This window comes from Pogona vitticeps, chromosome 1, assembly GCF_051106095.1.
Source record: "Pogona vitticeps strain Pit_001003342236 chromosome 1, PviZW2.1, whole genome shotgun sequence".
Lineage (NCBI taxonomy): Eukaryota > Metazoa > Chordata > Lepidosauria > Squamata > Agamidae > Pogona > Pogona vitticeps.
The window spans coordinates 124738219-124757719 of NC_135783.1; the positions used below are offsets into that span (position 1 = coordinate 124738219).

General features: G+C 41.3%; 1 protein-coding gene across 6 annotated transcripts in view; it reads right to left on the minus strand.

The window, feature by feature from the left end:
- Window positions 1-8569, minus strand: part of MCPH1 (microcephalin 1) — a 143746-nt gene extending 135177 nt beyond the window's left edge. For 4 of the 6 annotated variants that reach the window (XM_073000626.2, XM_073000636.2, XM_073000643.2 and 1 more), the window contains exons 1-3: window positions 8435-8568; window positions 5125-5216; window positions 3981-4099 (exon numbers count right to left, since the gene is read on the minus strand). In XM_073000626.2, coding sequence (XP_072856727.2) covers window positions 3981-4099; window positions 5125-5216; window positions 8435-8468 — 245 coding nt within the window. In that variant the 5' untranslated portion in view covers window positions 8469-8568. Of the gene's footprint in view, window positions 1-3980; window positions 4100-5124; window positions 5217-8434 lie in introns of all 6 variants that reach the window. The other 2 variants (XM_020797817.3, XM_073000623.2) reach the window with 1 other exon arrangement.
- Window positions 8570-19501: the final 10932 nt, after the last annotated feature.

Consider the following 19501-nt stretch of genomic DNA (forward strand, 5'->3'; position numbering starts at 1 on the left):
CTATGCTAGCTCCATTGATTCAGTGGGTCTTATCTAATTGGGGCTAACAATTAGATTAAGTTCTAAATGCAAATCTAGCACAGAGAAAACTGACCAATCTCTCAGTAATGGACTGTAAAACAAGCATTAAATACCACATTAATAATAATCCACTTATAGCAATAAATGCAAACAAGAAACTGTTATGGTTGTTGTGAGTTTTTCGGGCTCTTTGGCCGTGTTCTGAAGGTTGTTCTTCCTAACGTTTCGCCAGTCTCTGTGGCCGGCATCTTCAGAGGACAGCACTCTGTGCTCTGGTGGAGTTGGCTTGGGAGTGGAGTATTTATGGCTGTGAGATGGGCTTTTGTCTTTTTCTGTAGATGGGTGATTAGTGTGTCTTGTTGTGGGTGTATTGTTGTGATAAGAAGGAGAGATTATCTGTCACTGTGGTTGATGGGTATCATTAGCTAGTCTTTTGTGTGTAGTGATTCCCTGGTCCTTGTTGATGGGTAGAGTTCGTTGACCCTTTGCACTCTATATTTTTGAGAACTGGGAGCCAGGTTTTGTTGAGTTTCAAACTTTCCTCTTTTTTGTTGAAATTCTGCTGGTACTTGTGGATTTCAATGGCTTCCCTGTGTAGTCTGACATGATGATTGCTGGTGTTGTCCAGTATTTCGGTTATTTGAAATAGAATTTCATGTCCAGTTTGTTTTAGGGCATGTTCTGCTACTGCAGATTTTTCTGGTTGTTTTAGTCTGCAGTGTCTCTCATCTTCTTTGATTCTGGTGTGGATGCTTCATTTTGTGGTTCCAATATATACCTGGCCACAACTGCAAGGTATCCGGTATACTCCTGCAGTGGTCCTTTACTGACCGTAACATGTGTTGTATTTTTGTGGAAGGCTTGAATACTGTTTGTAGGTTGTGTTTTTTCAAAAGTTTCCCCATGCGGTCCATGACCCCTTTGATGTCTGGCAGAAATACTTTATTTGTGGACATGAAATTCTATTTCAAAATACGGAAATACTGGACAACACCAGCAATCATTACGTCAGACTACACAGGGAAGCCACTGAAATCCATAAGTACCAGCAGAATTTCAACAAAAAAGAGGAAAGTTTGAAAATCAACAAAACGTGTCTCCCAGCTCTCAAAAATACAAGACACTAATCACCCATCTACAGAAAAAGACAAAAGTCTATCTCACAGCCATAAATACTCCACTCTCAAGCCAACTACACCAGAGCACAGAGTGCTGTCCTCTGAAGATGCTGGCCACAGAGACAGGCGAAACGTTAGGAAGAACAACCTTCAGAACACGGCCAAAGAGCCCGAAAAACCCACAACAACCATTAGATCCCGGCTGCGAAAGCATTCATGAATACAAGAAACTATTATATTTACATTTTCAATGATGCTCACAATATGGTACTCAAGACTCAAAAACAAACATTGCATATTGAAATGTTTAAATGTATTTGCTTTGTGAGGTCTAACAAAAAAGTCTACCACATTCCTCATCTACTTTAGACATATAGTGGTGCCTCGACTTATGAATGTTTCTACTTATGAACATTTCAACTTATGAACAGCTCCGGTCGCAACATTTTGCTTCGACTTGCGAACGGAGCTTCCACTTACAAACAGAAAAAAGGCAGGGGAAAAAGGCGGGCAATTCAGATTTCTAACTGTAGGTAGCGACGAGGCTGCTTTGTACTGTAGCTCTTTCACTTTTGGCAGTTAGAGGGTGTGTTGTCATGTTGGAGACTTGCGAAAGCCTCCTTCTGCTTCGGAGTGAGTGCGTGTATGTGTCTGCTGGGAGGTAAGCTACTGTTTTCTCCTTTTAAAAAAACTGTTCTGGGTGGGTTTTGGCTGGGGCGGGTATTTTTCTGTGCTGTGTTGTTGGTGGCTTTAGTGTTTGTTTCTGGAGGGTTTTTTCTTCTTAAACCTCAGCAACAGAGGTGGCTTTACTTTTTGTTTATGGAGTTTTTTTCTTCTTAAACCTCAGCAACGGAGCGCCTTCCGAGCGGGCCTGCTGTGTTCTTTTAAAAATTTTTGTGATTTTTTCTTCAGCTGGAACGGATTAATCGGTTTTCAATGCATTCCCATTGGAAATGGTGCTTTGACTTACGAACATTTCGACTTACGAACACCACTCCAATATGGATTAAGTTTGTAAGTCGAGGCACTACTGTACATGCTGTGGAAGAGAGGACACTTTTTTACTATGCATCCGTATAGATGTCGCATATTGAGTCCAGCAAGCCCAGGTACCGTCAGCGCTGTCAATTAGCAAAGTATTGTCAGCACTGTTTGACTGACAGCATGGCTCTGATATTAAAGGTTAACTGTATTATTCCAGAAACCTCCAACTGGCAGTAACCTGGGACCTCCCATTTGCAAAACATACACATTACTATACAGTGGAACCTCTACTTAAGAACTTAATCCGTTTTGGAATGGTGTTCTTAAGTTGAAACGTTCTTAAGTTGAAGCAAAATTTCCCATAGGAATGGACTGAAAACCAATTAATCCATTCTGGCTGTTTTTTTGTTATGTAGAGGTGCGTTCGTACATTGAAGCATTAGTTCCCATAGGAACTAATGCAAAGCTGGTTAATATGTACTCTACCACTAGGGGGAGAATTTTTTTTAACCTAAGATGACCTAAGGTTAAAAAAAGAGCAGGAAAGGTTTTTCTTCCTGTTCTTATCTTGGATTTCTGTTCTCAAGTAGAAGCAAAATTTAGCAAATGGAGCTCTTCTTAAGTTGGATTGTTCTTAAGTAGGGACGTTCTTAAGTAGAGACCCCACTGTAGATCTGTGTGTTCACCATAAAGCATGTCTCCTTCGGGAGAGTCATTCAATTTGATATATTGGTTAAAATTTTGCTGCTTAATATAATCTAAATTGTAATTTTTGGTCCATTCTTCCCTGATAAACAAAGCATTCTCATTGCAATTCGGCATGGGGTGGGGGGAGAAGGTGAGAATCATGGCAAGGCAGTTTATCTGCATGGTGGAATGGATCCAAAGTTACAGTTTGGCTTATGCTGAGCAACAGGATTTCAGCCACCATATAGATGTGACCAGCAATTCTAACCTGAACTCTCCCCCCCCCGGGCAATATAATTACATATCTATATCAATAGCTTTAACATTTTTTTCAACATTTTCTCTTCCGGTATAAAAATATAGCGTATATTTGTGAAGGAGAGAAGCTTAGTGTGCCGTCCTCCACTGAGATCAGACAGGAGATGAGAGCTGGTTGCATGGTGGGAGAGTTGATCAAGTTAGGAGGAGGAGAGACTGGTAGAAACAGAGCTGTGGAGATATTTCTGACAGAGACCAGACAAGCAAGGAGAGGGGAGGAGCTAAAACTTATAAGGTGGGACGAGGTTATAAAAGAGGGAGGGGAGGAGAGAAGGGAAGGATAACAGGAGATTGAGAGAGAGACCAAGAGCACAGACTGAAGAAAGAGTCAAAAAAGTATGGAATGCTTGAGCTCTTCTGGGAATTCCCAAATCTTAGAACTGGTGGAGGCTTACTGCCCGATCCTCTTAATATCACGGACAAGGAAAGGATAAAATCCAAAGTAGGATGGAGCATGGTAGCGGTACCTCATTCCCAGGACACAGGGAAGAAAGTGACATACATTGGTACCACCAACTACCTTCCGTATCTACAGAGGAATTTGGTGAAACACCCCTGTTGCAGGACAGTCTGTGCTGCCTTGAGCTTCCCAACATGACCTCAGACCGAGCAAGGGCTTCATGGGATGATGAAGAAATGACGGGAGGAAAGAGTGTAAATATAACACATGTTAAAAGAGTTACAAGTTGATGCCTGAGTTGAGTTATTAGATCCTTTCTATGTTAAACACCAAGAAGTGAAAAGAAATAAAGAAACCATGTTTGAACCGTTACCTTCTTCTCCGTCCTTTTTTCCTGCTGAAAAGAAGGGTCTGCCCCTCTTAAAGAACCCAGAGACAATATTAATACTCACTTTTCTACCCAAAGCACTGACACTAGTTTAACCCCAGCCTTCTTTGCTCTATTCCATGTAGATGACAATCCATCTTTAAAAATCACATGAGTCACTTGCTTGTTAAAAGTCTTGGAAACCTACAGATCATAAAGGAAAGAACACAAAGTGTTTCAGAATCTTAACTGGAAACTCTTATTGAAAATGAATAAAGCTCTTCAAATATAATGAAAAATAATACATTTTTACATGCTAAGCAGGAAATTTACAGATTTAAAATAAATTGACATTTTTATTTCATTAGACTGTATCAAAATGTGTAAGATTTATCTAAAACATCTATTGCATAATTATAGTGCCAGGCATGTTTTAATGATTTCTGATGTCACATCATCAAAATGGCTAAAGTGGCAGCACATAGATTCACCATATTAGTGGTTTGTCTCTACAGGAGTATTGGTGTTTCTTTGGAAGGCAAGTTCTTTTATATGGCAGCCTTTCCAAATACAGAGTCTGTAGGATAGATATTCATGCTGTCCTCTGTTCTACGTGTTGAGTGATGATGACATGATGCCCACAGAGACAATGAACTATAATGATTCCTCATCTCAGAGCTGAGCTTCTTCAACAGCACAATAGCAATGGAACAGAATTGGGGCACGGAATCCTCAGAGCTGCCATTTACAATGACAGTGCATTCATTGCCTACATTTTTACTCTCCCATTAATAAGCATCATATGTTACACATATACATGGTCATATGTACAGGCCATGTATTTGCACTTCCATGTCTTAGAAAGTGGATTTTGATCTACAAAAAGTCATACTGAAATAAAACTGTTAGTCTTTAAAGTGTGACCATATTTTGCCTTTGTTTCCTTTTCCCCTCTGTTTAGAAAACTGTGGGAAAGAAACGAAAAGGAAATGGAACTACACCCATGTAGCAGAAAAATCATGCAATTACACTTATATAGGCTTACTTGAGGGAGGTGTTTGAACAATTGGTTTATGCCAAGAATTTCACAGAAAATGGATCTATCCTGGTGACACACTGCCATATTGTATACATACAGAAATTGAAATGTTCATATTTGAAAAATTCATGAACATAATATAAAGCTTAAACAAGATATCTATTCGGCTTTTTCATAAAGCATTACTTACTTTTGCTCCCATATCAAGAAGCTGTTGGCTGAAGACTTTTGAGTAGTTTTCTGTTCTACTAGATGACCATACTTCAACATATGCTACGACATCTAAAAAGCAATTAAAAAGAAGGAAAGATCTAAATAGTAGGGGAAAGTTCAACATTCTCTTTGGGCTGCTGCTTTTTGAGTGCAAAAAGTGGTGAAAATCCTGTTGCAAAGACATGGGTGGGTGATATGCACATAAATTAAATCACATAACTCATCACAGCAAACTGCCACTAACAAGGTATTATCTGCATTGTTACCATCGTGCAATTGCTTGTGTGCTTTATAAGGTGAATGGTGGCTCATTCATTTGCATACCACAGCAGTGAACGGTTGCTATTTAACGTCATATACCATCAAGTCAGAACTAAGTTATACGGACCCTAATCATCATCATCTTAGAACTGAACAGCTGGAGAGGACCCTATGGATCATCAGCCCTTGTCAAGGAGGCACAGTGAGGAATCAAACTCCCAACCTCTGGCTCCACAGCCAGATGCCTAAACCACTGAGCTATTAAGGTAAGTGAGACATTTAAGGAGTGGTTTCATCAGTTCCACCTATCGAATGAACTCCAATGGTTCAGAAGGTGTTCTAATCCAGGTGTCCTGAGTCCTAGTCCATCACTCTCTCCAATTTACCACAGAATATTGAACTTGTATATGCAAAAATCACCAAACAGATTCTGACCAATTATTTTCATTGTATACTTTGTTTCATCTGTTACAAAAGGATAAAACTGAGCTGCAGACAGTGACATATACTCTCTAAGAGCTAAGCTATTACTATACACCAGATGGGGCTCACATTTGAAGCACTGTTCCACTTTTTCTTTTTTTAATTGTTCCTAAATAGTCTTGCTATATAGTGGTGCCTTGCTTAACAATTACCTCGTTAAACGATGAAACCGTGTGACGATGAGGTTTTTGCGATCGCAAAACGATGTTCTAATAGGAAAAATTTGCTTCACGGTGATCGGTTCCCTGCTTCGGGAACTGATTTTTCGCTGGACAACAATTTTCAAACAGCTGATTGGCAGTTCTAAAATGGCTCCCCGCTGCGCTTTAGGACGGATTCCTCACTATACAGGCACCGGAAAATGGCCGCCCTATGGAGGATCTTTGCTTTATGATGAGGTATTTAGCCCACTGGAACGCACTGAAGGGTTTTCGATGCGTTTCAATGGGTTTTTAAAATTTGCTTGACGACGATTTTGCTTAACAGTGATTTTGCCAGAACGGATTAACATTGTCAAGCGAGGCACCACTGTACCTTCATTACAGGCAAAGAAGCACCAATAGGTTCCCAATATTTGGATTTAAAACTGTTATTTGCTGAGACAAACAATCATAACTGAACTTCCCATTCCTCTTGGTTTCTCTTCCAAAAAACGATCTTATAATACAATTAGGAATGTATTCAGAGCTAAGTAACACATGAGAAGGGGAAGGGAGAAGGAAAATGTCCACGAACTGCTCCTTAAGGGGAATTCAGGTTAGGAAAACACCAGATTTTCCCCTCCCAACAGCTGCCCTGCAAAAAGGATCCTAATAGCTTTCAGGATAGAATTGTTTCCATTTAAAATACTGCTCATTTTGATGTTGTTATTTCTATGTTATTTGTGAGATACCTCAAAAGGTGGTGTAGCCACTGCTTTGATTAATGAATGAACATTAAGAAAAAGGGCATATTTAATACAGGGAAATTGTAGCTCAAAATCATTTTAGGAAACCTAACTTAACTTGGGGATAGTTATGTAGTTACTTCCTATTTTCTGCAGTAGGAACATTTAGGTATGTATGCTTGTTCTCAGAATGGGAAGCTGCTGCCCCAGTCTGGACATGGTCAGGGGGATAACTCAGTGGTTTAGGGAGCGGTTGTGCGTTCAATTCCCTGCTGTGCCTCCTTGACAGGGGCTGGACTTGATGACCCATTAGTTCCCTTCCAGCTCTGCATTTCTAAGCTTATTATTACTAGAGAGAGTATTAGAAGGAGTATTTCTATGCCATTTCAACTTTTCTCTGCAACCTCCATTTGAACCCATAAACCAGTTCAAGCATGTTTATGAGTAATCTGGGCTTTCTCACCAGATTACCCCAAAACATGTTCAAACCATAGGCTCAAATGTAGTTTACGGGGGGGGGGGGGAGAGGCACATCATAGAAATCCTCCCCTCTAATTTACTATTACTGTATATTTCTTTTGAGTCCTAAATAAAGTTATGCACAAAGGCAACAAAGGGGAAGAAAGCCACGTTTGCTGAGGCAGTTGTTGTCCAGTGTGCATTCATTTATCACTCTTTCTCCATAATGTAGTACCCTTATAGAGTGGGTGTGCTTCTTATCCGACTCTCCCACTCTTTTACTCCCTGTATGTCTTGCAGAAGAGAACACAGAAAACCCCAGCCAGCTGAAGTCGTAGATAGCGATGGGCTCAGTGGTCCTCAAACTGGGGGCCCTCGGGTGTTCTGGGACTGCAGTTCCCAGAAGCCTTCATCATTAGCAGTGCTGGCCAGGATTTCTAGGAGCTGCAGTCCAAGAACCTCTGGGGACCTCACTTTGAGAAACGCGGGGCTACGTCAGCGACTGGACTTCAGTGCCCAGAATCCTCAGCCAGCAAGGCCAACAGTAAGTTCGAAACCTCTAGAGCAGTAGTTCTTAACCTTTGTTACTCAGGTGTTTTTGAACTGCAACTCCCAGAACCCTCAGCCAGCAGAGCTAATAGTAAAGGCTTCTGGGAGTTGCAGTGCAAAAACATCTGAGCAACAAAGGTTAAGAACCAGTGCTCTAGAGCAGTGGTTCTTAACCTTTGTTACTCAGATGCTTTTGAACTGCAACTCCCAGAAACCCCAGTCAGGACAGCTGGTGGTGAAGGCTTCTGGGAGTTGCAGTCCAAAACTCCTGAGTAACCCAAGGTTAAGAACCAGTGCTCTAGAGCAATGGTCCTCAACCTTGGGCCTCCAGATGTTCTTGAACTACAACTCCCAGAAGCCTTCACCACCATCTCTGCTGGCCAGGATTTCTGGGAGTTGAAGTCCAAGAACATCTGGAGGCCCAAGGTTGAGGACCACTGCTCTAGAGGACCAAAAGGCTCCCTCTCCCCACCTCATCCCAAACGCACACCACATCCAGCCTATTATTCCCCCTGGGCTGCTTCGAGCATAGCACAGAAATGGGATTGAAGGGGTCGACCTCCTTCCTTCCCCCTCTCCCCCCTATCGCCTCTTTTTCTCCCTTTCGGACGGAGCTCTGCCAGAGGCCACCTCCGGAGCGGGTCACTACCTGTTAAGAAGAACCGGCCGTTAACAAGCTCCATCCTCAGCAAAGGACAGGACCAAGCCGCGCGCCGCCGTTTTTAAAAACAGCGCCCGACGCATGCGCATTGCAAAGGGACAGCTTCCTCGTGGTTCACTTCCTCCCTCTTCGAGCGGCGCTCTAGCCTGATGAAAACCATAGAGATTATAAAGCCGAGAAAGAGAGAGAAACTCTCGGCTGCAATTAAGTGTTGCAGTTCAAAATAGGTGTGTCTCCTGCCCTGGGGTGAGGGTGGGGGTGAGAAAATTTGCCTGATAAGCCCTAAACCCAACCCTAAGGGAGGAAGGGCTGCCGCAGGCTTTAGTTTGCGGTCAAACTACACCTCACCCACGTTTTTTTCTTTTTTCGCCGAAATAAAAGCACACCTGAAAGTAACCAAGAGGTGAATTGCAGCTAGGCTTACTCTCATGCTTAGAAAGTCTTGTTGGGAATTAATCCAGTAATTTCAAACTGGAGTCAAACTAACCGAAGAGGGTCTTCTGCTTAAGCCTTCATTTAAAACCAGGACCCAACCTGATAAAATCATGATGCGTTGAAGATCCTCAGTGCTTTTTTGTGTTTGTCGCAATTCCTTACCGTGAATGGCATGAGCGTCGTTGGTGACCCGTCCTGGTTCTTTGTCTTAACATTTAATTGCTGTTTTCGCTGGATCCTTGTCTCCACAGGAATCTGATTTTGGATCTTTGTAATAATAACAACAACAATAATAAAATCAATGATACAATCTTACATGAAATTTGTTGTTTTGTATAAATTTACACTTAAATATTAGCAAATATACTGAGCTTTTTTTCCTGAATAAAACATGCATAGGATGTCTTTCTTAGGATGTTCCCACAGTGATGTACCTTATTTATTTATTTATTTGATTTATATCCCACCCATCTGGTCTGGTCGACCACTTATACTCTGAACAAGAGGCCACTGTTAAAACTATGGAGAAACACAACGGCCAGAATCCTGATACCTCGGTATAAATCTCAGCAGCAAAATGCTGCAAGTTAAGCTGATGAAATTTGTATTTCTTGTCACATGTCAAGTCATGTTTTGTGTGGAAAGCATTCACTGTGATGTGTTCCATTTGGCTTATGCTGCCGGGTATTACGATTCTAGTTAATTATTTCTAATGATCAAATATCTTAGACAAGGATGAAATTTATCTCTATGTTCAATCTATATGCAGAATTAATATACAAAAAACTAGATTAGATTGAGATGAAAGAGGAAGGGGAAGTAGTAGAAGGAATATGAACAGTTTAGGCATGCAGAGCCAAAGGTTAGGAGTTTGAATCCCCACCGTGCCTCCAAGAGTTGGACTTGAGGATCCACTGGGTCCCTTCCAGTTCTGTACAGTATTTGTAAGATTATTAGAGGGAGGATTTCTATGACATCTCATATTTTCTCTGCAACCTACCCATAAGCAAATTCAAATATGTTTATGAGTAATCTGGCCTTTCTTACCAGATTACTCATAAATATGTTCAAACCCACCCATAAACCCAAATATAGGTTGTGGGGGGGGGAATGACATGTCATAGAAATCCTCCCCCTAAATGTATTATTATCCTATGCAGATGACACCACGGTACTGACAAAACCTGGGAATAACTGAAGAAAGTTAAAGAAGAATGTGCAAAAACAGGGTTATAGTTGAACAATAAGACAAAAATTATGACTGCGTAAGAAATACATATCTTTTATACTGATAGTGAAGAAACTGGAATTATTGATGATTTTCTTCACCTCGGTGCAATTATCCATTAAAATGGAGACTGCAGCCAAGAAATCAGAAAAAGAATGAGATTTGGACAGGCAATTAACTCCTAAAGTCTGTGACCCCAGATATTATGGACAAAGCACTTGACCACTATCTGGCCACCACCTCATCCCTTGACCCTTGTCCGGCCTGGCTACTCAAAGCAGCCAGGCCTATAACAACTGAATGGGCCACAGCGATAGTTAATGGGTCTCTCCTGGAGGGCAAGGTTCCTCCTGCCCTCAGGGAGACACTCATTAGGCCCATTAGGGAAAAAAACCAAACTTGGTGGTTGATGATATTGGCAATTACAGGCCTGTCGCCAATGTTTCTTTCATTAGTAAAGTGGTGGAGAGGGTGGTGGCTAATCAACTTCAGGTGCATTTGGATGAAACAACATTCAAATGGGCCTCCTCAATATCTCAGCTGCCTTTTATACTGTCGACCATTATATCCTCCTGAGAAGGCTCTCCGACCTGGGAATTAGTGGCCTGCCGTTTGCCTGGCTCCAATCCTTCTTGGAGAAGCGTCCTCAGAGGGTCTGGCTTGGAGAAAGGGTCTCGGGCCCCCGTGGAGCCTCAGTTGTGGAATTCCGAAGGGCTTGATCATCTCCCCAATGTTGTTTAATATCTATATGAGACCACTGGGTGAGGTCATCAGGAGGTGTAGGGCATCGTGCCATCAATACACTGATGACACTTAGCTCTACATCTCCTTTTCTTCAACCACAGTGGATGCTGTTCTGTCTCTTCAGTGCTGTTTGGAGGCTGTTCTGCAATGGATGCAGGAAAAAGGGCTGAGGCTGTACCCGGACAAGACAGAGATTAGACTACTGTAATGCACTCTACGTGGGGCTACCTCTGAGATTGATGCGGAAGCTACAAATGGTGCAGAACACGGTGGCCAGACTTCTTAGTGGGGTGAGAAAATATCAACATATCTCTCCCACTCTGGCTGCCTTGCATTGGCTGCCCGTTCGCTTCCGCATTGATTTCAAAGTTTTAATGATTACATATAAAACCCTAAATGGTTTAGGACCTCGATACTTGACAGAATGCCTCCTCCCACCTAGATCTACTCGGATCACTCGCTCCAGCCAGGAGGGGTGGCTGAGGAGCCTAACACTGAGGGAGGTCCAGAAAGAAAAAAACAAGAAACTGGGCCTTCTCAGCAGTGGCTCCCCGTCTTTGGAACAATCTCCCCTCCGAGATCCGTTTGGCCCCCTCGCTGGGCATTTTCAAAAGCCAACTTAAAACCTGGCTATTTAGGCAGGCCTTCCCTCCGGGTACCACTTAACTTATCTTTGATTCTCCATCTTGCATGTCTGTTTATTGTTAAATTGTTGTGAAATTGTACTTATATGTCAATTTTTTTTATTTTATCTGTTGTGAGCCACCCAGGGTAGACAATGTCTAGATGGGCGGCATATAAGTCTAATAAAAAAATAAAATAAAATAAAGTGTAAGGATGTGTCTAGGAAGAACAAGGCCATGATCAATCATACTATGGTAATTCCAATTACTTTACAGACAGCGAAGGCCAGACAATGAAGAAAGATGATGGGAAAAAATAGATTAATTGAAAATATTGTGTTGGTGGAGAGCTCTGCGGACTGATAGGAGGACAAATAAGTGAGTTCTAAATCAAATCAAAGCTGAACTCTCAGTCAGAGTTAACATGACTAAAGGAATGCTATCATGGATTGGGCATATTTTGGGCAAACAAATCTCCTTGGAAAAGATGATGATGCTAGGAAAAGTTGTAGGCAGTAGAAAAAAAAAGACATGACATGAGAGTGATTGTCTCAAAGAAGGAAGCCATGGTGTTTAGTCTGCAACACCTGATCAGGGCTGTTAACGGTTGGGCCCTTTAGAGTGGAATACTTCCTAGGGTTGTCATGAATTGGGAACAGCTATGTATTAAATATGGCTTGTGCAAATGGGGGAGAATTTATTTCAATTACTGTAGTTTATTGACCAACATTTGCCTTTTTGTCATTGTTTAGTTTGAAAGAATTTGAGGTGTTTGTTTTTTTTAAATCAAAACCTGGAAGAAAATGACACTGGAAGATTCTCCATCTTTACTTAAGTCAGAAGAAGAAAAAGTGTTTGGGACCTGCTTTGGAAAATTGACCTGTGTTAGACACAATGAAAGTATACGATGGATGCCTTGATTTTTAGCCTGTATAATGTAAAATAGATGGCGGATGTAAATGACCTATTTATACATAAACTGATCCCTTCTAGTTCTTGCTAGAGTCATTTCTGTACACTTCTGAATGTGCATTTGTGCAATAGATGGCAGTATAGTACAAGAATTGGGTAAGTTTTGCTTTATACTGCAGAAAGGTTTAGACTAAGTCAATCTAATTTTCCAAAAATATTTAACAAGCAGCGTACAGTAATATACTCCCTTTTGCCCCATATTTTCTCTGACGAATGTTACAAATGTTGTGATTTAAAGTCTCCGTTTTACAAAACAACATTCAAATGGGATGTAGAGAATTCCTTATGCTGTCAGATACAAAGGGGTATCATTATTACCATTGTTGCTGTTCTATAGTGTAGTATCAGCACTTTCATGAGCCTTCAAAAGCACGATACACAACTTTTTCCAGTGCATGTGGGCCTATAACAGTCCCTGATGTTTATTAACAGCATAGTTCATTTATCTTATGGCGCATCCTAAAGACTAGTTATGTTCCAGGCAGGCGGTGGGGTCTGGACCCGAGCTTCAGCTGTACATGATCAGTTCTATCATTTGCCTTCAGATCATTCTGATATTGTCATCTATAACAATGTTTACTTCTAATGGTAAACATCCAAAGTTAAATTGAAAGTATAAGCAAACTTTTGAAAGAAGATATGGCTAACTTCTAAAAATGTATCTTGAGTAACCTGTGAGACTTCTTTTATGGTATGGGCTGCAAGGCAGAAAAAAAAGAGGACAGGTTATTTATAATTCTCCTGATTCAGGGCCTCCAATTTTATTCTCTTGCTGTCCTATAATTTAACAAATCACCCCTTCTGGATTTGACTCAGCTGCTGGTTTATTTTTGACTACTTGGGATGCTGATAATAGGACTGTGTCATAGCCTTGCCACCGATAGGTCATGCTGTAGAAATACACCTTTTGCCATGACATTCCCCTAAGAATGTGGTGGAGGGAAAAATACTGTTTGTCTAGGGAATGCTGTAGTGCTAATCTCCCAGAAATGACTGCTACAGTATGAAAGAAAGTGGGGCTAAATTCCATACCAAGATAAAAGATTCATCCTTATTTGCCATGGACTGTACATTCGTCCAGATTGCTTCCTGTACTGATCATCTGTGTTCTGCCCTCCAGTGAAGGGGTGCCTCTATAAAGAAATGTGCAATTTTCCTTGTGGAATAGAAACCGATGGTATGACAGTGGAGTGCTAAGCTGCTTTCTCAAATGTCAGTAAACACTTAGCTATACATCTCATATGGAGAACAGCTGGCTAGTCCCCATTTTGCACATTGATTTCATCACATTTCTATGCAGTCTTTTGTCTCGTTAGGGGCTGTAGAAATATGTTTTCTGATAGATGTGTGGTGCTTCATACCTGAGATCAGGCAGATGCTGTTTTGATCAGAACTTTGGAGAGAGAGAGAGATGTCTGTGATGTCAAGTAAATTACAATTTATAGTGGCACTGTGAATTTATGAATTTCTAAAGGTCTTATTATTAACATACCAGTGAAGGTCTTCCAAAGGGGGGACATGTGGCTCTCATACTGAATCAATCCTTCTTATATTTAAGTAATCCTCTCTTCCTGCTTCCTTCAACATTTTCTAACAGTACTCTCTTCCAGCTAATCTTGTTTTCTCTTGCTATAGCCTCAGTTTAGTAATTTTCATTTCTAGTGAGAATTCAAGCTTGATTAGATCTAGAAACCACTTATGTATCTTTTTGGCAGCTCATGGTATCCTTAAGATTCTGCTCCAGCAGCAACTTTCAAATGGATCAATTCTTTTTCCTGTCAGCTTTCTTTCTTTTCTGATTTTCATATCTATGCATGGTAATCAGAAATAACCCTGATTAAAGAAGCCTGTAAAATAAGAAGAAAGAGATGGTTCTGAAAAGATAGTTGGGAAACAACTATATTAATCAGATAACAGGCCAGTCCAAATATTTAAGTTGTAAACAACATCCAGTTTAAGGTATTTTTTTTCCACAAAAAGAAGTGAAAGAGAGCGTGAAGAACATTGTGGCACTTTAAAGGCTAACTGTTGCATTTTAATGTGAGCTTTCATGGATAAAATCCACTTTCTCAGACACGAGGGTGAGGCTATGTGGCTGTCATATTTATACATGGCTCCACCACCTGTTAGGGATACAGATAGTCAACAAAAGGCAAATGGTTCATTAATAACAGAATAGAGCTCTCAGGCTGTGAAAAGTATCAAGTCTACAAGGTAACAATAGCAGAGCTGATACAAGTGGCAAACTGTGGGAATTCACACTTGGCAATGACTTAAGAACCCTTGATTGATATTCAGCCCCTTTAAGTGGGTCTCCAACATCTAATTTCTCTTTCAAGTCTCATTTTGTAGTCAGGTCCACACCCACCCACACCCGCCCCACAAGGGTGGCTTTCAGGTTATTCAAAGAATGTCCAGATGGATGGAAATGTTCTGAAACAGGTTTTCTGAGGTTGGCATCCCTAATACTGTATCAGCTTCCATCAGCTCTTTTGCACAGAGGTTGTCCTGTGCAGAACGAGAAGGGCATTGTTGGCAAAGGATGGCACACACCTTCTTAGCAAAGGAACACCTTTTCACCCACCCCTTTGATCTGAGTCAATTAGACCTTGCCAATTAGACTTGTTGGCAGCTGGGAGATGGGTGCCCAAGTGTGAGAGCTAGTGCAAGGCCAATGAAAAGTGACACTAGAGTAGAAGCGACTGAATCCTGGGTGCTTTCTCCTTTCTTGCAGTGATGCTACAAGGCAGGGTCTTAACATTTAACACACAGTTGAACTGAAGTATAGTCTCTTACCTTGGTTCAGTAGATTTCCACACCATCATACCTGATGCTCTCCACTCATGAGAGGTGTGGCTTCTACCAGCCTTTTAAACCACCCTCTCCTCCACTTAAGCCAAAGTTACAGAGTGAGAAATGCTAGCCTGATAGGGAGGACGGCAAGAATGGGCTTGTTTGGTAGCCTAGGCCTGAAGGGGGCAGTGCCCTCTTGGTCCGAATGGGCCGGCATCCTTAGGTGTCCCACAAAGGAAAGTTTAGAATGTGAATAATGCTGCGGTCACAAAACTTTGCACAGTAACTTCTAAACTGGCATTAAAGTGACACAAGAAATGTTAGTACTTTGGGGAATGCCTTTCAGATAGACACTTTAAAGGAGATGTGATATGAATCGAGCATGAGCGTTCCTTGTTTCATCCTTCTTGTCCATTTAGAAATCCCTCTATCCTAAAGGAATGAACAACGGAAAGGGATTTTACATTCTTTTCACTCTCTTCTTGTTTGCTTATAAGGTTTCCTCAACGGTTGCAATTTGGGGAGGGTTGGGATGGGGAAAGAGTTGTCTGTCCTTTCCTCTATGCAGTTTCACAGGTGGGTCAAGTCTGAGCATGACAAATAAGCAGGCAATCCTTTTAAAGAAGCAGTGGAACCCCATCATGGGCTGTTCTTTTATGGCCATAATATTAAAAGGCCACTTCCTCTTTCTCTTCAGTTTTTTTTATCTGAGTTGAGACTCAAAGCCTTGGTTCCTCTTGTCCAACAGAAAGTTCCCCTGCTGCATCCCCTACCACACTACCTGAAAGCCATTCCTACTAGTTGGGAGATGTTGTAGATCTGAGTAGGATGTGCAAAACTCGGGAAACTTAGTTACTGTTAGCTCTGCTGTTCCTACAATCCTGCAGTTATGATGGCCCATGGACGTACTGACAGCGGGTGGGGGGTGTGTTTCTGGGGTTATAGTACAAGAAAGTAACTTTTTCAAGTTTCTGGATGATGGTGATGGATCAACAGCTGACAGGTGGGCAAATTGACAGGAGCTGGGAGTTAGCTTTCTATGAGTCAAAGTGCCTTCTGTTTGAAAAAGACATCATCTGGATGAAATCAAACATTGGAGTTTTATTTACAAACTTGCGTGCTGCCTGTAGTTTGTGTGATTGGAGGTGCTTTTCTGGGCTGAGGTGATTATCTATTTGTTCAGCACTAACTAATGTTCTTTCCAGCCTCTGAATTCAAAGACAGTCCCACCTCTCTGCTGAGTGTTTTTTTCCATCTCTTTCATCTGCTGGTGGCAGTTGTTTGCTGTTGATCTGTTCAGTTGGTTGCTGAGGATGTGTGCACTAAAGAGAGAAGCATACACAGGTCTGTAGTTTCAAGCAACCGTAAGTAAATAAAACGGTTTTAATTCTTTCTCCTACAAATGTTCCAGAGTAAGTTATTGAGACTTTAAGTGCCAGTTAATGAGAAAGGCGAGGAGTCTAGGGAACTTGCAGCTATTTTCTTCTGTACTTCTACTGTGTAGCAAAAAGGAATTTTTCCAGAAATTAAAAACATCTGTAATATCAAATGCGCTTTTACACCAGAACTTTTTTCTCCATACCAGGGCTCATACATGAAGCATGTGTTCATTCTTCGATATCCTTTTAAAAAAACATTACACACCATCTCAATTTTGGGAGAAAGGCAGCAGTGAAATAAAACAAAGCAAACATCTTAGGTTTTTATTTAAAGGCTTGTAAGGCATAATTTCTAGATGGATTTGAGTTCAAAGAAGAACTAATTGCCTGCACTCCCACAATTTTCTGAAAACCAAAATAGTTTGTCAATCTGATCAATACCTGTAGCTACTGTGATTTTTTTAAAAAAAGGAGTAGAACTACCGTATCTTTAATTGCAGACACAAATTCGCCAGAGTGTTGCTGGAAAAACACCTTCCTTCTCCCTCCCCCTCGTAAAACTGATCTTACATAACCTTCTCATCTTTGGAAAGTCACCTAGAAACTTAAAAGAAACCTCAGCTAGCAATTTTTCTAATCGTTTCCTTTTATGCTGTGGGGACATTGCTTTTGTCCTCTTTCCCTCCCTAGAAAGTAGGTTATCTGGCCAACAGAGATAACGATCTTGTTTAGTAAATTCAGGGGTTACTAAAATAATTCACACACAAAAAAGTGAAGAGTTTCATTTCTGGATATCAAGAGGCACAAGAAAAATGGATGAAGATACACACCGAGAGGATGCTGTTTGTTGTTTGTCATCTTCTTGTAAACACAGCTATGGTGAGGCAACATAGTTTTTTAAATGGAATCTTTATGTTCTGCTTTCTTCGACCTCCTTTCTCTCCTTGCTTTGTATTTTGTGAGCTCCATTTAATTTCAGACTTGTGTTTGTTTATACATCTTCCTCCACTAGACTCTCTGTTTACAAGATGTGCAATGCAGCTGCATTTTTAAAAGAAATCTGGGATTGTATTTGTTTTCTTTCATCACAGGTTTGTTTATTTAAATGACCATAGGTAAGGAAGAGGAATTCATGATAAGGGGTGGGGGTGGGGAGAGAGGAGTGAGGATAAATCAGGTTATTTCATTTTATCTCCAAAACGAAACTGCGGAGCAGCATATGCTGAAGACACAATGCCAGTGATCAGTGGTTGAAGTATCTGGCTGTGGAACCAGAGGTTGGTAGTTCAATTCCCCATGTGCCTCCCTGACAGGGGGCATGACTTGATGATCTGTAAGGTTCCTTCTAGCTCTCCTGAGATGATGATAATTGAGCTCCATGGCTATGCATAGATATGACTCATTCTGATCTTACTGCAGCAGTCTAACTGTTATATCACAGTAATTTATAGGTTGAAACACCAGAAACTGTCAGATGAATGAGAACTGAGGTGCAGGGAGAGAGAGAGAGAGAGAGAGAATTTCAAAAAAGGGGAAAGGGAGAAATGAAAGAAAAAGGGGAAAGGGGGGGTGGGGGTGGGGCTCTGCTCTGTGAAGCTGAATGAGTACTGGAAGAGGAAGACCAGCCAAAAAAGAAAAGAAGAACAAAAAAAGAATTAAAAGGATGGGAAAGAAGAGAAAAGCTGCTGGTCTGGGGACAAAACCAACATATTTCTATCTTGTGTGTAGTTGTGTACCTTCTTTACTGGTATAATAAGCTTTTGGGGGAGTTTAAGGTGCCACAGAACAGTTCCCCCTCCTCAGAACAGATTAAGATAACAACCCCTGTGGAGATTGTTATTATACCATACTATAAGATGGAGTGGGAGTGAAGAACCTCTCAGGGTCCTTTTTAACCCCAAGTTTCTTAGAGACGGCTAAAAACAGCAATGACTTGAAATAACTTCTGATTAAAGTGAAAGAAGAATGTGTGAAAGCAGGACTGCAGTTGAACATTAAGGAGACAAAAATCATGACTACTGAAGAGCTGCACAACTTTAATGTCAACAATGAAGAAAATGAACCAGTTAGAGATCTTTGTATACTTTCATTCAGCCATAAATCCAGATGGAGACTGTAGCCAAGAAAAATTAGAAGATTGAGACTTGGAAGGCCTCAATGGAAAGGATCATCAAGTATAAGGATGTGTCACTGCAGACCAAGACCAAGATCATCCACACTCTTGTATTCCTGATCACCATGTATAGGTGTGAAAACTGGGCAGTAAAGAAAGCTGACAGGGGGAAAATGATTTGTTTGAAATATGGTGCTGGAGAAGAGCTTTGCAGATACCCTGTATAGCCAGAAAGAAGAACATACAGGTCCTAGAGCAAATCAAGCTGTTCCTAACTTAGAAGGAGAATAGATGTGGGAAACTTCTGCTTAAAGGCTGTAGCTGCATTCTGTTCCAGTGACCTGCATACACTCCTGGCAGGAAGCGGCAGCTGTTAGCGGGCAGGGTAACCCCTTATTCTGCCCTTTCACTTAGAGGTAGAGCGCAAGATCAAAGGGTTATTTTAACCAATCGTGGTTACAATTAGGTAACTAGTATCCTATCTGTCTCTCTCATAACATACTATGTAATCATGCTAAGTAAATAAAAGAGCTCTCAGGGCATTGCCTGTAGGCTCCGCTGGCTCAGACATCCACTGTCGACTCCTTTGTTCTCTCTCTAAGGCAATTAGCCTTCCTTTGTTCTGTGATCACCCACATATAGATACTGTTAACTTTCTTTAACCCCCCCTTTCTTTCTGTGGGGCCCATTACAGTCTCTTCCACCTTTTTCATGAAGGGGGCTCCTACCCATGCCTCAGGGTGGAGTGCATAGGACATGGTTCTGCTC